General features: G+C 30.2%; 1 protein-coding gene across 2 annotated transcripts; it reads right to left on the reverse strand.

Moving 5' to 3' along the window:
- Window positions 1-537: 537 nt before the first annotated feature.
- Window positions 538-6,290, reverse strand: LOC133697149 (histone-lysine N-methyltransferase family member SUVH9). Of its 2 annotated transcripts, none has more exons than XM_062119539.1 (2): window positions 3,989-6,290; window positions 538-995 (listed from the first exon to the last, which is right to left on the reverse strand). In XM_062119539.1, exon 1 carries the CDS (start codon window positions 6,161-6,163, stop codon window positions 4,064-4,066), a length of 2,100 nt encoding a protein of 699 aa, XP_061975523.1. In that variant the 5' UTR covers window positions 6,164-6,290; the 3' UTR covers window positions 538-995; window positions 3,989-4,063. The 2 variants fall into 2 exon arrangements, with proteins under 2 accessions (XP_061975523.1, XP_061975524.1); XM_062119540.1 differs by lacking the exon at window positions 538-995 and adding an exon at window positions 2,659-2,916.
- Window positions 6,291-16,039: the final 9,749 nt, after the last annotated feature.

A 16,039-nucleotide genomic window follows, 5' to 3' on the forward strand; every position in this document is an offset into this window, starting at 1 on the left:
GGAACATTTAAGCTTCAAACTCTAAACGTAGACATCATAGCTTGGCATGCCCTCTTGAGAGTTGACACAGTTCCCCAGTTCACATTCATGCGAACTGGGGAACTGTCTAACAGGAATCGGTATCAAGATTTCTCACGCCACACCCATGAAGAGAAATTCGTCAAGTGAACGAAAATTCTACGAGGGATTGCTTTTGAGATCTCACCCAGCGAGGAACAGATGCTGCACGGTTACTCATTCTAAGACAACTCTGGCACAACAAACACGCCTTTCATCCCTCGAAGCTTAAGAGATACCATGCACATATAAACCTACCGCATGCTGACAGATGTGCACATATAAACCTACCCCATGCTGCTGTGCCAGTGCGATTTTCAACCAATTCATCACCCCAGAACAACAGTACACTCTTCGCCTGAGGGAAGGAGTCACGCATCTGGGGCATGCCAGCCAAGCACGTAACATGATGAAACATCTTAGCCACCAATCATCACTCAATCAAACTCCTAATTTCAATAAGAAATGCAATCTAAGATATTGAAAATAAAATGATTTGCCTATCTTTGATGCACTGAGATTTTCTATACAAGCTTATACAATTAGAACTTTGTATATACAAGTTACAAAAAGTTCATCCAGTCATGAATACAAGTAATAAGCTTACAGAAAACCCTAAGTAAATTGACTAAAGGAATTAGTGTACAAGACTCATCCTCGAGATCCAGTGAACTACAAAGTCAAAATGCCAGTAACAGCAGCATCCACATATTTGCTGAGAAATTTTCAGTTCCAGCATTTTGTTTCACCTTCTTAATCACCTGTGAAACAAGAAGTATGAAGTCAGGGGGGGTGCAGAGAAGGCCTTGTAGTGCAGATGATAGGTGAATGCTCCTTTCTAATCGAGGACTGTAGCATCAACTCGAGGTAAAAAGATAGCAGCCAGAAAATTGAAGACCTTGGTCAAAACCGGGGAGGATCCATTTTCCAACTCCCACCTGCGAAAGGTGATGAACATGAGAACATGCATTTCTTTTTCTTTGGAATAAAAAAAAAAACAGAACAGAACAAGAAGAAAGCTGCGAAGAATTAAATCATATTGCACAAAGTTGGCATGAGATAAGAAATTGATACTCACATTTCCGAGCATGCTATACAATTATGTTGCATGAACATGACATCACAGCTGTAATATATACCATGTAAGTCACTAATAACTTCAGAACCAGACCATTTTCAGCCCTAAGGAACATCCAATGGATGAAATCCCAGATTACATGGGTATTTTGATGACTGGGACCACCAACCCATTGTGCAGCCTAAGGTTCGATATTACATTCACAAACAACACTATCTGGAAAGCCAGTTGCTCCTCTTTTTGAGGTGACTAGATAGAATCTCCATTAGAAATTATTAGACATTTACACTTACAATTGCAAACACTCACTGTTGAGACTGTTAAGCAGGATGGCCAGCCAGCGTTTATACTGCTCTGATAAACACTCATAAAAGTTCAGATATTGATGCACTTAAATGAAATGACTTGATTACCAATCTACCCCCTCCCCTTTCTAATGAAAACTTTCTTGAGAAAAGTATTATTAAATTAAAGAGTTTGGGGGAAATATCTCAACATGTCTTCAAGAGATGAACCCCCACCAATTGCCCCACACATTCATGAATAAAGGTAAGTATGTATAGAAATCACTGTTTGAGAACCCCCCCTAACCCAAAAATTCTGTCTCTGTGAATAATAGCTCCCGCCATCAGTCACCAACTTATTTAAGAGATTAAATATGGAGCACAAGGAGGAAACACTAATAAATGAAAGAGATTACTGATGTGTTGATGGAAGTTAGTGAAACAATTAGTAGGAAAGTGAAGCACTTATCCATTATGAGGAAAATTTAGATCACTAACATCACTAATGCATTAGTTTTATTAATTCTCAATAACAATTTTATAAATAAACCAATCACTATACAATGACACTATCACATGAAATCTAATTCATTGTACAAACATGAATCTAATTCATTGTACAAATATTTGAGTGTTCATTTAATGGAGTTAAGCGCACAATTTCTTCTACAAGACTTCATCTTGAGCCTTGCAACAATTTAGTTTTAAGTTTATTGCCTTCTCTTGCTTTAGATGCGTAACTGAATGGTTGTCTTACTTAATTCTATCTTTTCAAAATTTTATTTTTGGTATTGCCAATCATTTTCTTTTTTCCATGTTATTTAGTTGTGGTTTTGCACGCAAACTATTGTAACCATAAAATCTTTATGTTGCATAGAGATAACTAAACAGAAAGAGATAAAAAGGATGTTGATTAGGTTGCATTTGATAAATATCCCAGGACAGGAGGGACAACTACATAAGAGACAGAACTTGTTTCGTTGAAGAGACAGAGACAAAATAAATTTGTCTCTAGGACAATTTTAAAATGAATTTTTATACTTTTAAAACAGAAATACACCAATGACTCCATCTCTTTATTCCCGAGATGGTAAACTTAATGCTAGCTGAGAAACCTTATTCAATCTTCATAAGAAACTAAGGTAATGGTTTCGTAGAGATTTTAACATAAATACTACATCCTACAAAGCAGTAATAACTATCATGTGCTGATAAATCTATTTTCAGGGACAACAAGGAAAGCCAAAAAATTAAATGAGCCTCAATACATAAATGGATGTTTAAACATTGATGGATTGCACAAGGAGATGCTTGCGAGGAAAAGGGGATATCCTAAAAAATGATAAAGACTTGGAAAAACTGAATGATATCTATAGTTAATTTAGAGAAGGCCACAAACATTTAATTTCCTTTATTTACACAGCCCTTCAAGGCTCCAACTTTTCATGGACAGCAATCAAGTGCTTCCAGTCCAATTTTGTCCAATTGTTATCAGCCCTACAAATGGCAAATTCCCATGTGCAGCCACTAGTACATTTGGGATGGTAAGGTTTTATTTAACAATCAACCCAGTCATAAAATCAAGGAAGCGTGCTGATATGATGGCTCAGAGGAAGTTTCATAATATTTGCATGTAACCGAGACTCTTCTTATTGAATAAACTTTCAGCCCGAGCATATCAAGAATCTTAATGGCAAATATGGCGGATTAGCATCTAGCAGGTGAGTGGAGTCACAAATTTAAAAAGGCATCGATGTTTTCTTGATCATATCTATTTCAGAGGAAAACAGATTATTTACAAAGAAAGACTATATCAAAAAGAAAAGGAGGGTTAACGGCATGTCTTGAAAACAATTAAGAAACACAGGACAAATCAAAATCAAACTATTAACATGGATGACAAAAGCATCATCCATAAACTTTAAGTGGCATGACACTGTTAAATTGGTTCTAATGGACATGCATGAAAGCAACACAGTGAACGGAAACTCTAAAACTCAGAAACCTAATTGGCAAAATTGGAATTCAGAGACCATGCTGCAGACTAATCCAAACATAGAAAATGTAGTTTGTAGCTCAGCTTTGCAGGAAATATCACATTAAGGGAAAAAGAAATAATGTTCTGTTCCAAGAAACCAGAATAGCTAAGGCAAAGACATCCTAAAACAAACATCACAAAAGATTTACCCTTACAATAGGAAAGCCTGTATTATGATTTATAGCAGTAATGAGATACTAATTTAATCACAACTTAATAAGTAAAAGATAGGAAAGAATAGAACAGAATTTAACTTGTTCTGACTGCAAGAACTAGACACAAAAATAAATAATAAAAGCTCCACGAGAACACAACCTGGTAAGGAAAGGAATGCCTAAGCACAATAAAACACAATAACTCGTTTGAATATAAAAAAATAATAATAATAACCCAGCAGGAGACACAGTTACTACTACAAACTACCAGAACTACAAAAACATATCCTATTATAACAATGCACAAACAGAATAAGATGCACTAATATGTGTCCAGGCTAGATGTCGAGCTGCAAATAGAGATAGTTAAGTTTACCTTAGCACATCATGTCCTCAGAACACAGTGCTACACCACACAAAAAAGTTGCACATCCTCTTAAAGCTTAATCAGTTAGTTGCAAATAGCAAGCTTTCCTGTCCAGTCATCAGCCACGCCATAATCAAGGCTTAGCTCCCTCAAAGGTGGGATATTCTCCATTGCAAAAAGCATGATGTGAGGGAACATCAAATTATTGTGATCATGCAGCACAAATTGCACCAGCACGTTTGGAGCTGAACTATGGCTCATATAACAGGCAACATTCCTCATTTTTGACACATCCATTGCAAAATCCAGTGGTGGAAGCTCAGGATATGATGGACGGGTGTAATTTGGATAGATCTGAGATAAATCCCCCCATTCTGCCCATTTAGCAGAAAACCTATTTGGATAAACCAAACCACCGCCATTCATAGTGAAAATCTGGGCTTGCTCTCTAGTGAGGACAACCCCTGCATACTCGCATATAAAAGCACCAGCATGGATCACGTTCAATGACCGAACTCCCCATCCTGTTTCCCTCGACCTAAACACTTCCAATCTATTTCTCAACCCTCTTTGTGTCACCCTATTCCGACAGGTTGGTGGACACCTGCACGAAACCCCACATTCAAATACCACCGGCTTCCCCCTCAACAAAAAACCATTCTCATCATAAGCCAACTCACCTCCATTCTTCATCGCACAAAAACAGCCATCACTGCATCCCGAAACACAATCACATCCAGTTCCATTACTTCCATTAGTGAACACGAAGACTGGAAACACAGTACGTTCAAGATACTGATAGCACATAGGATCATGATCATTGTCAATATCATTGAACAAAAAAACAGGCATATTCTCCTTCTTATTCGAAATATCAAGACTCAAATACCCTCTAGGCCTCACAGTCAATGGCTTAGTCCTCAAACTCTCCGCAAACTTCAAGATTGAACTACCCATTTCTGGTTGGCCATCTATCCTCAGAAGCCTATACTTGTAAACACCAAACCCTGATTTCCCAACATCAAACCAGTAATCAAGAATCTTATACAACCCATCATAAACATAAACCTTGCTACTAACACTACCTTCATGTTTAATCCCTCTAATCACTCTTACCTCAATCCCATGACGCATACTCCTCTCCAACGCCAAATTCCCTCCTTCCAGCTTCTGGTGCTCGCATTGCCTGTTCAACTTGTCCTGCCCACCATGTCCGGTATAAATAATCACATCTCCAGCATCCTCATCGTCCTCATAACCACCTGAAACGATAATGCTAGTAGCAATAGGCTCCCTATTCGAGCTCTGGCTCGCTGGAAGATAATCAATCCCAGCCTGAGCTTGTCCGTGCAATCCCATAACACAGAGTTCCATTCTAAAAAAGAAAACATCCCCAATTTGAACACCAGGAATGGACCCCACAATCCGCTTATCCCGATTGAGCCAGAGCCCACAATCCCTCATCGCAGAGGCAGCACGGAGATCTCCACGTGCGCGGCGTCCTAGGCGTTCTCCCCTTCGCTTCTCCTCCTCCAAGATAGACAAAATCCGAAGGGCGTCGTAGACCATTCGTGTCCGGCGGACCAAGTCACGAAAATACCTCTGGTCCTCGATTCCCAGGTCGGTGACACGCACGAGCTCAGAAGACCGCTGCGGATACTTCGGACGCCGGGAGACCACGACGGTGGAGAGAACACTGTTATTATTATCATCTTCATTAAAAGGGACAATAGCGCGGGAATCTGGGTCCGAAACGACGGAAATGTCTCCGTATTGATCTTGCAAGCGTTTCGCAAAAGCTGTGCGAAAGAGTTCGGAGATTCGGTTGTATTCAGAGTAAAGATTATTGGCATTGTCGTCCTCGGAGGATGTGGACTGGGAGAAAGGAGGGATTAATTGGGAATTAGAGAAGTAATTCGGGGTGGAACTGGTAAAGAAAAGATCCTGGGTGCTGCTGCTGGGGTCTTGTGGTGGTTGTTGTTGGTAGATTGGGGTTTCAACATCAAATGGTTCGAGCTTAGGTTCGACTTTTGGGACTAACAAAGCTTTGGCAGTCTCCTTCGCGGACAGAAAGGTGGCTATGGTATTGGAGCTGGTGGATGCGGCGGCTGTGGTGGTGGTGGTTAGGGGTGAGGATGGAGACGGGGCAAGATTGAGGTCTTGAAATTGGAGCAGAGAACCCATTTTTTTAGAGAAAGTAGGGTTTTGTTAGGGTTTTTTCATAGATTGAGTGAGGGAGCGGGGAGCGTTTCAAGTTGAAGAAGCTGCCATGGCAATGAAATGAAGATGGTAAGGAGAAGTTATGCAGTGATGGGGGAGTGTGGACAACTGGACATGTTGTTTTCACAATTATTTTTTTTATTTTTAAAAAATTATTTTTAATATTATAACATTAAAATAATTTTAAAAAAATTAACCTCAAATAAAAAATTAAAAATCAAAAAATACGAAAATACATGTTTATGTTGTTTTTCAAATTATTTTTATTTTAAAAAATTATTTTTGATATTATAATCTTAAAATAATTTTAAAATAAAAAATGTAATTTTAAATAAAAATATAAAAATCAGAAAATACGGTTAAACTGCAAAAAAAACCGCTTCTAGGACAGTACAGACAACTATGTCCTTCACAAAGTTTTTCCACTTGTACTTTTTCTCATTTTTTCTTTTTTTGGCTGATTTTGTTCACACGTGTACGGTTAAGATCTGATTTTAAGACAGGTACGGTGACTGACATGTCATTGTAAAAGGTGACACATCAACTATCGGATTACGCTGACGAAAATCACCTTGTATGCTCAAAAAGTTTCAAAAGAGGAGTAGTTGGACTCTGGCACCGGCATTTGAGAGGGTTGAACGCTTACTACACAAGAGTAATAGAAGTCATCTCCCACTCGTAATATCTCTGCTATTTTTTTTAAAATATTATTTTAATTATATTATTTAAAAAAATATATACTATATTTAAAAAAACTCTCAAAATAATCGTTTTTTAAAAAAAAAATTAATTGGGAAGCATACTTACTTAATTGCTGATGTAAAGATAATAATAAAACAAGATATTTACGTAATGTTTGATATTACAGTTTAATTGTATTTTTAAAATTTTTTGATTTTTTTAATTTCAAATTACTTTTATATTTTTTATTATTTTAATATATTGATATTAAAAATAAATTTTAATATATATATATATATATTATTTTAATATATTTTTAAACAATAAAAATATTTTTAAAAATAATATTTACTATTCTTCTAAATAGACAATTAGTATATGCATAAAACAATATAAAATATAGAAGATAATTTTTTTTCTTTTTTTATTGCGTTACAAGTTTTGTACGGTGGTACAAAGTTTATCTAAGTATTATTTTTATTTTTATTTACAAATTAACCATGCTCATTTTCCTTATATTCAAAATATTCTTTACTCTTCTGGATTTTTTTTATAATATTTATATGTGAAAGTGAATAGTTAATTATTTTGAAAATAAATTAAACAAATACTTATTTTTAAAAATTAAGCACACATATTTATTTTTAAAATAAAAGACATTAAGAATTTTAAGAATAAAAAAATATAGAATAAACATAATTATTTAAATTTAAGAATAATAATTTTATTTCTTCTAGTGATGAGATTTTATTTAAAAATATGAATAAATTATTAAATAATATATTAATACAATAAAAGACTATTTAAAAAATAAGTTATATGTGCCTTTAAAATAATATATTATTTCTATTAATAGAAATTATAAAATAAAATAAAACAAATACTTCAATTAAAAATTAAAACTTAATTTTTTTATTGATGAAACAAATAAACAATAAAATATAAATTATATTATATATATATATATATTACTCATTTTTTATTTATTACTAGAAGTGTAGAATATCATTTACAAACAATTAGATTGTTTTTTATATGTATTTATATACATGAGAAAATAAAGAAATAATATTATTTTTGTATCATGTTGTTCTGTCGTGTTGACTCACTGAATATAAAGTTTTTACATAAATTGGTTATTTTATATATCGCTTCATACTGAAATAATAAATAACTCATGTCTCACTAGAAATCTAGAATATCATTTACACACAGTTAGATTTTTATATATATATATATTTGTATACACGAGACAGTATCAAAATGATGTTATCTTTTATATCGTGTTGTTCTGTCATGTTTCGTGATTGCCAAATATAAAAGAAAGTTGTCGGCAGATCAAGTCGTGATTCCACATATATGTGTGTGTGTGTGGATAGAAATAGAATACCTATATGTGTGTGTCGGCAGATCTAATCTATAGTCCAGTCTCATTCCTTTAAATTTACGCACTCTACCAATGCACTATCCTTTTTGCTTTTGTTTTTAAAATTTTAAAGTGTTTTTAAAAAAATATTAAAAATTATATTTTTTATTTAAATTAATATTTTTTTAATAATTTTAAATAATTTTAATATACTAATATTAAAAACAATTTTAAAAAATAATAGTTAACGAAGTTCCAAGCATACCCTGAGAAGTCCACTTCTGCTATCATGTTAGAAACATGGGGTGCAGGTGGGGCAACAACTCCTACCAGCATTTCAATATTTTCAAAGGTGTGTGTTAAATAACCGCTAGGAAAAAAATATTTTATTCAAAATTTAATAACAAAAGCTAAAATAGCTTAGAGTTTCACTGTAAATTTTGTATAAACTTAGTATTTGGGGCAGGAAGATATTTATTACAAAACATATTAGTCATTAAAGGAAATGGGAGGGTTATATAGTCATTTTATCTCTTTAATCGCAATATAGCTAATAATCTACTCTTCAAAAAAAAAAAACGTTTTCCGTAGGTCAAGAAGCTTCCAGGTTTTTTAGTTTTTTTTTGCAGCACGGTTATTTAAATACCTTTAAAAATAATATTTCTTAATTTTGGATGTATGGGTATTTTAGTTATTGTATTATGATTTTTTTATTGTATGAGGTTAAGGGTGATTAAGTCTTTTAATATATATATATAAAAATTAAAAATTAAAAAGTGGTTGACGTGTGCAAAGTTGGCGTTGCTAGCGCTTTTAAGGTGCCACATGCAGTACTAAAATATACCTGAACGTCGCCGCCTATTGCCGCCCAAGGCGGCGTTCAATGCGCTTCACCGCCCCATAACGGTGGCGAGTCGCGTGCAATTAGCATATCGTCAATTGAGCTCTGGTCATATATTTTATATTCTTACTCTTTTTCTTTCTCTTCTCCTGAAAAAACATGTTAGCCTTTGTAAAAAAAAAAAGAGTATGATTACTTGTTGTTGAGTCAAATCAAGTTTTTATTTTTTTTTATTGCAATGTATTTGGTTTTAAATTTTTTATTGACTTAGTTTTTTTTTCAATTTCATCCCATAATATTTGATTTTTATATAAAATTTAGTATTCATTTTTTATTATTGTTTTTAGTTTTTCTTATCTTTTCTTAATTAAAATTGTTTTTCAGTTTCATGTTTATGATTTTCTTTTTTGTGTCAAATTTGGTTCTTGTTCTTTTCATATCTATATTTTTTTTCTTTCTTATCAATTTTTTTTCTTCAAGTTTATTCCTGATTATTCTAGTTAATTGAGAAATTTTTATTGTTATTTTTTTGAATTTGTCTTTTATGCTATGTTTCAGCCTTATGAGCATGTCACAAGTTCTAAAAATTAGATGGGGTTGGCTTTGGTTATTTTTTATTTATTTCATCCATCATCATAAGGGTAGTCCAAAATTGGTATTCTTTGGTTTTTCATCTTTTTTTCTATAGAGTTATCGATATCATGTCTTAGGTCATAGATTCAGCAAGTTCACTAAATTTGACTTGGGCCTTTTTTTTTATTTTTTTTATCTCATGTTAATAATTATAATCATAAATTTATTTTTAAAAAATATTTACATCGTTTTGATATTTTTTGTACAGTAACAAAATTTGGTTGGGCCACGGTGTACTCCGGGTTACCTATTTAGTACTCTACTAAAATTGTTTTCAATCCCATAAAATGGCAATTTGAATTTGCAACTTGCAAGCTATTTTATATGAAAAAATTAAAGGAATAAACTATTTACTACAAGGAGATCTGGAAAAAAAAACTAGCTATTTGATGTGTTCTACATCGTGTTGTATATTTTTTAAAAAAAGTTTTGACATGCATGCTTTTGTAATATATTTTTTACATAAAATAATTGTAAGTTTAAATAAATAAAAAAAAATCATCAACGATAACTAAAATAAACCAGGAAATAGATATAGATCAAGATATTTGATCCAACAACATGAAATATTTATTTGGTTGTATTTACTGTATTAGTTTATTAAAATTATTTTTTTATTGAATCAAATGATAATAAAAATAGACACACACATGAAACTAATTGAATAAAAAAATTGTGCAAAGTTGTACATATTAGAAATATTATCTAGAAATTAACACACACACACACGTGTGAATAAAAATAATATTTTTAAAAATTAAATACATATAAAAAAAAGTTTTTTTTAAAATCTCTATTAAAAAAAGCTAAATAAGAAAAATAAAAAATCATAGATGATGGATATTAATTGAAATATAATTTTTAAAAAAATTATTATAAAAATAACAATTAAAATAAAAACCAAAACTAGAATAGAAAATAAAAAAAGGTAGCGATAATTCAGGTGTCACAAGCTCGTCTAAAAAAAACAAACAACTTGCGTTGAAGGCCCGACCAAGTTTAATAAATTGCTTTTATTTAATTAAATAATAAAAAAAGCATCGATAGTATATGGATATATTTTTTATATAAAAAACCCTTGAAAGTACAAAACTAGATTAAAAATATGGATAATAAAAAGGTTTAAGCCAACCCAAGTTGGGGTGACAAACATGTTACCTGGGCAGCAAGAGGTAAGTCAACCCGAATTAACCTGTAAAACCCGTGATTTAAGTTATAAGATTGAGATAATTCAATAGAAAAAAATTAAAGAAAACCACAAAACTAATTTTTTTTTTAAAAAAATAAATTTCAAGCAGTGAGATCAGGGGAAAAAAAGATATCGACCTGCATTAACTTTTCAAACTCGTGACCTAGTTCATTATACCAGAAGCACGATAAAGGATTTAAAACATTGAAGGATGAAACCATAAAGAAATTCAATTGCACAAAAGGATCTAAAAAAAGTAGTAATTAAAAAAATGATGGTGAAAATAAAAATAAAAATAAATTAGATGGCAACAAAACGTTTTTGATTGGAATGTTAAATTGATAAAAAAAATAACTTTAACAAAAAAAATAATTAAAAGAACGAGGACCAAATTGAAAAAAATAATACTCTATAAACTTTGATTAAATGATAAAAATAAAAACCGATAAAACTTTAACAAAAAAGCTAAAACAATTAAAATTAAAAGAATAAAGATCGAATTGGAAAAAATAAACATAACAAAATATTAAAAGACTAAATTGAAAATAAACAAAACTTTCAAAAAAGGTTAAGAATAAAAATTAAAAATCAAAAGAATAAGGATTATAAAAATTAAATTGTTTTACTTATCTTAAAAAACAAGGTTTCTCATTTTTCTTTCAGAGGATGAAAATATAATTTCACAACTAATAGTTTCCAGTGTCTGTTTAAATTATTTTTTTCCTGCTTTGTATCTTTCCACGCAGACAAAATTAATAAGTAAAAAATTACCTAAAAAAACAAAAAGTCTTTTTATGTTGAGTATCGGTTAAAGGCCAAACACTCCCTTTTTTTTTCAAACTAAATATCTACTTTTCTATATTTTTAAACAGAATAAAATTAAAATTTACAAGAAACAATTTCTACGAGATTTTAGAAAATCAGCACATTCCAACTATCAACTGTACAATTACTCTCAGGTATATCTTTTAAAAATATAAAATTTCTATTTATATACGGAGCTATGTATATAAATGAAATAGAAAATGTGTGTTCATATTTCCTCCACGTGGGAGAGAGAAAAATAAAATTTCAATACAGTAATAAGGTGTTGCGTGTTATTGTAATTTAAAAGGTCCCAGCAATAATTCTAGAAAAAAAATAAAAGGTTCACTGCATATACTTTAATAATTTTGATTTTTCAGTATTTCCTTTGTATTGCTTTAAAGAAAAATATTTTAAAAGATATTGTTGAGTATTTAAATTCGAAAGCCCTCTTACATTGTTGCCTATTGTGAATTATCAGCTACATTGATTGTTTTAGGGGTGAGAAAAATACCAAAAAACTGATTAAACGGAGAAAATCAGAAAAAATTAACTAAAAAAATCAAACCATGAATAAAAACCGATTAAAATTTTGAAAAAAATAATCGGTTCGATTTTGGTTTTATAAGTCTGAAACAAATAAAACCGAGTCAAACCGGTTTAAATCGATTTTATCCTTAAAAACCGAAACAGACCGTAACTGATCGGTTTGAGCAAATTTTAATTTTTTAAAAATCAGTTTAATTATTTTTTTAAATAAAAACTAAACCGAATTAAAAGTATTCACTTTTAAATTATTTTACGGAGAATTAAGACACGACAGGCAAATCATTTCAACAGGCAATGTTTTATTATCTAATTTGAATTTTTTTCTTTATAAAGCTGAGAAATGAAAATTAGTTTTTTTTCTTATTTAGTTTTTTTAATTGTGTTGCTTCAAAGTAATTAAATAAAGGAGAAAACCTATCAATGGTGGAATACTCATTTTTCCAGTCTTACCCTTAAATTAAAAGATTAAGTAATTGTAACATTTAGTTTATCAATGAACCTATACATCTAATTTCCCCTTTAAAATCAACGATTATATAAATTGCCCATGATAGCTTAATTATAAATCAAATTAATATTATATTAAGAAGAAAAAAAAAGGATGTTTTTTAAAATTTAGAAATAAGAGTACAGTGCTAATTTGTAGGCTAGTGAATCAAAAAAATCAAAAAATCGATTAAATCGAGAAAACTAGAAGAAATATAACCAAAAAAGCTGAACCGTAAAAAAAACCAATTAAAAATTTGAAAAAACTGAACCGAACTGAAACCGAAAAAACCGAGTCAAGCCAGAAATAATCAAGTCAGACCGGTTTGAACCGGTTTTTGTCTAAAAAATTTAAACCGAAACCGATCGGTTTGAACCGGTTTTGATTTTTTAAAAAAATTTCAGTTTGGTTATAAAAACCAAACCGAACAAAAAATGATCACCTCTGAGCTCAACCCTAGAGGTCATTAGTTCGAGTCTCATAAATCTCAAGGCCACTAGAGGCTCATAGTCGTTAATTTTAGGGCCCGTGGGATTAGTTAAAGTACGCACAAACTGACCCGAATATTCACGTTAATAAAATAAAAAAAATGATAAATTATAATTCACATAGTAAGTTATGGGAATTTGATTTTTGTTTTTCCGAAAATACATTCAAATCAATGAGTAGCCAACATATTACGTGCACAACCATGATCATAAATGTTTACAAAAAAATATTTAAGAAAAAAACGTAAAATATAAATAAATTAAAAATTATAATTGATTTTTGTCTTACAGTGATATGATTGAGGAAATATGTAATAACATGAGAGATTGCGAGGTCCACCACGCAAAGGTGTCCTCAAGCACTCATATGTCAAACCCGCAAAAATAGTACCTTAATGAAATTACAAAAAGCTATAATATCATCTCGTCAAACATGGTTATAAAACTTAGATTTTATTTATTTTTATATTTTAAAAGTGTAAAAATATTTTTTAAATAAAATATTTTTTTATTTACAATTAATTTTAGTATATTTTTAGATCATTTTAATGTGCTGATATCAAGTATAATTTTTTAAAAATATAATTTTGATATATTTTCAAACAAAAATTATTTTGAAAAATAATCGTTACCATATTCTCAAATGCCTCCTGATTCATAACTGTTACTCAAACCTAGCTATAAGTCAGAAATGAGGTGGATAAATTTTGATTAATCTAGTCAATTCAAAATGATATCTTTTAAGAATTTTTTTAAAACTTGAAAAGATAATATTTTTTTTAAAAAAAAGTCAAGTCATGTCTCATCATGAGTTACTTTAAAAAAGTTAGATGAATTATGAGCGGTTCTTTGAATCAAGTCATGAGTTAGATAAATCAATTTTAATTTATATGAATCAATTCAAAATTATATTTTTTAAAAAAATTAAAGCTTAAAAAAATAATATTTTTTTTTTAAAAATCAAGTCATGTCTCATCTTAAATTCTTTTAAAAAAGATAGGTAAATTATGAGCGGTTCTTTGAATCAGGTCATGAATTAGATGAATGAATTTTGATTGGTATGAGTCAGTTTAAAATAATATTTTTTTTAATAAAAACAAATCTTAAAGCTAAAAAAATGTTATTTTAAAGAAAAACAAGCCATGTCTCACTCAAGTTTTGACAGGGACAATTAAAATACAGGTTGATGGTTTGATTAGATCAACTTCTACATAATTCAATATTAATTTTTACATAATTTAATATTAAACCTGGCTTGACAAAGTGATTTAGTTGATTTATTTAACTAAACTAGATTTAGTAACACTATTATCACACTCTTATTTCAATCCTAACATTTTACTTCATTTTACCTTCATTCAGATTTCATCGAATCCCTTATAACTTCAGCCTCAGGCTTTAATATAAAACTTTATTTGTTTTCCTTTTTCATCATGTATAAACAATGATGTAATTGCACATATTCTAAATTTAAGGATAAAACAACTCTTAAATAATTCTTTTAAGATTGTATGAAAATATACTTATCCATATTTGCGCGTGTAAAAAATCCGTGTTAGGAGATTATGTGAGTCTATCAATTTTATTTTTTAAAAAATTATTGTTGTTGTTTTTGATTTTATGCGCTTGTTTCAGAGGTAAAAGTTGTGTTTTGTATGTGGGGTTCATAAAAATATTAGAAAAACAAAAAAAATAGTTTTTATGATTGAGTTTTGTGCATAATTGGATTATACCTAATCTCAACCTCAACCACAAAAGCAAAATCAAACCCACGATGTCTAACTTATTATTGATGTTGTTGTTGATTAAGTATGCGCTTGTTTTAGAGGTAAAAGTTGAGTTTTGCATGTGAAGTTTATAAAAAAATAAAAAAATAAAAATAATAATTTTTATGATTTTTAGTGTATAATTAAATTGTATCTAATCTCAACCACTAAAGCGAAAACAAACTACGGTGTCTAACTTAAATTTTATCAAATTACTTTATTTTAACAAAAAGATATAATAAATTAAGATCTAATTCCTTTATTTTAATGCGGATAACCTTAATTTTATCTAATGAAGAATGGCGTCTAACTTTAATTTTACTTTATTTTTAAAAAACTCAAAAAATATATCAAGTGCAATCGCTTGACTTTATAAACTTTAAAAAATCTAATATTCCTTGTCAAATATGTGATTTATACTTTTGTATTATTTCTTCATATTATTTATTTGTTTTAACTTCGAGACATGGTAGTTTAATAAGAAACAACAACGACCACTGTTTTGAATTAAAATGATTTAAAAAGAAATGAAAATGAAGGTGGTTGCTGCGATGACTTCAGTGGTGACTTTATTATTGTTATTTTTCTTATATAAAAAGTAATAAAGTATTTTTATTTATGCAATTCAATTATAAAAAATAAATTAAATTTGACCGCTGCGATGCCTTCAATTATTTGATGTGGTCATATGTAAGTGGTCATTCCTTTATATTTGAAGTGTTAGAAAGTATAATAATAATTATTTTTAAAATATTTTTTTATATAAAAATATATTAAAATAATTTTAAATGAAGACACGACAGGCAGGCAAATAAATTAAGGTGTCCATCAGATGTAAGTTGTCGTGCCTATTGTGAATTATCAGCCACAGCGATTGTTTTATGGAGAACGAAGACACGACAGGCAAATCATTTCAAAAGGCAATGTTTTATTTTCTAATTTGAATTTTTTTTCTTTACAAAGCTGAGGAATGAAGATTAGTTTTTTTTTTCTTATTTAGTTTTTTTAATTGTGTTGAAAGTAATTAAATAAAGGA

Source organism: Populus nigra, chromosome 6 (genome assembly GCF_951802175.1).
Source record: "Populus nigra chromosome 6, ddPopNigr1.1, whole genome shotgun sequence".
Lineage (NCBI taxonomy): Eukaryota > Viridiplantae > Streptophyta > Magnoliopsida > Malpighiales > Salicaceae > Populus > Populus nigra.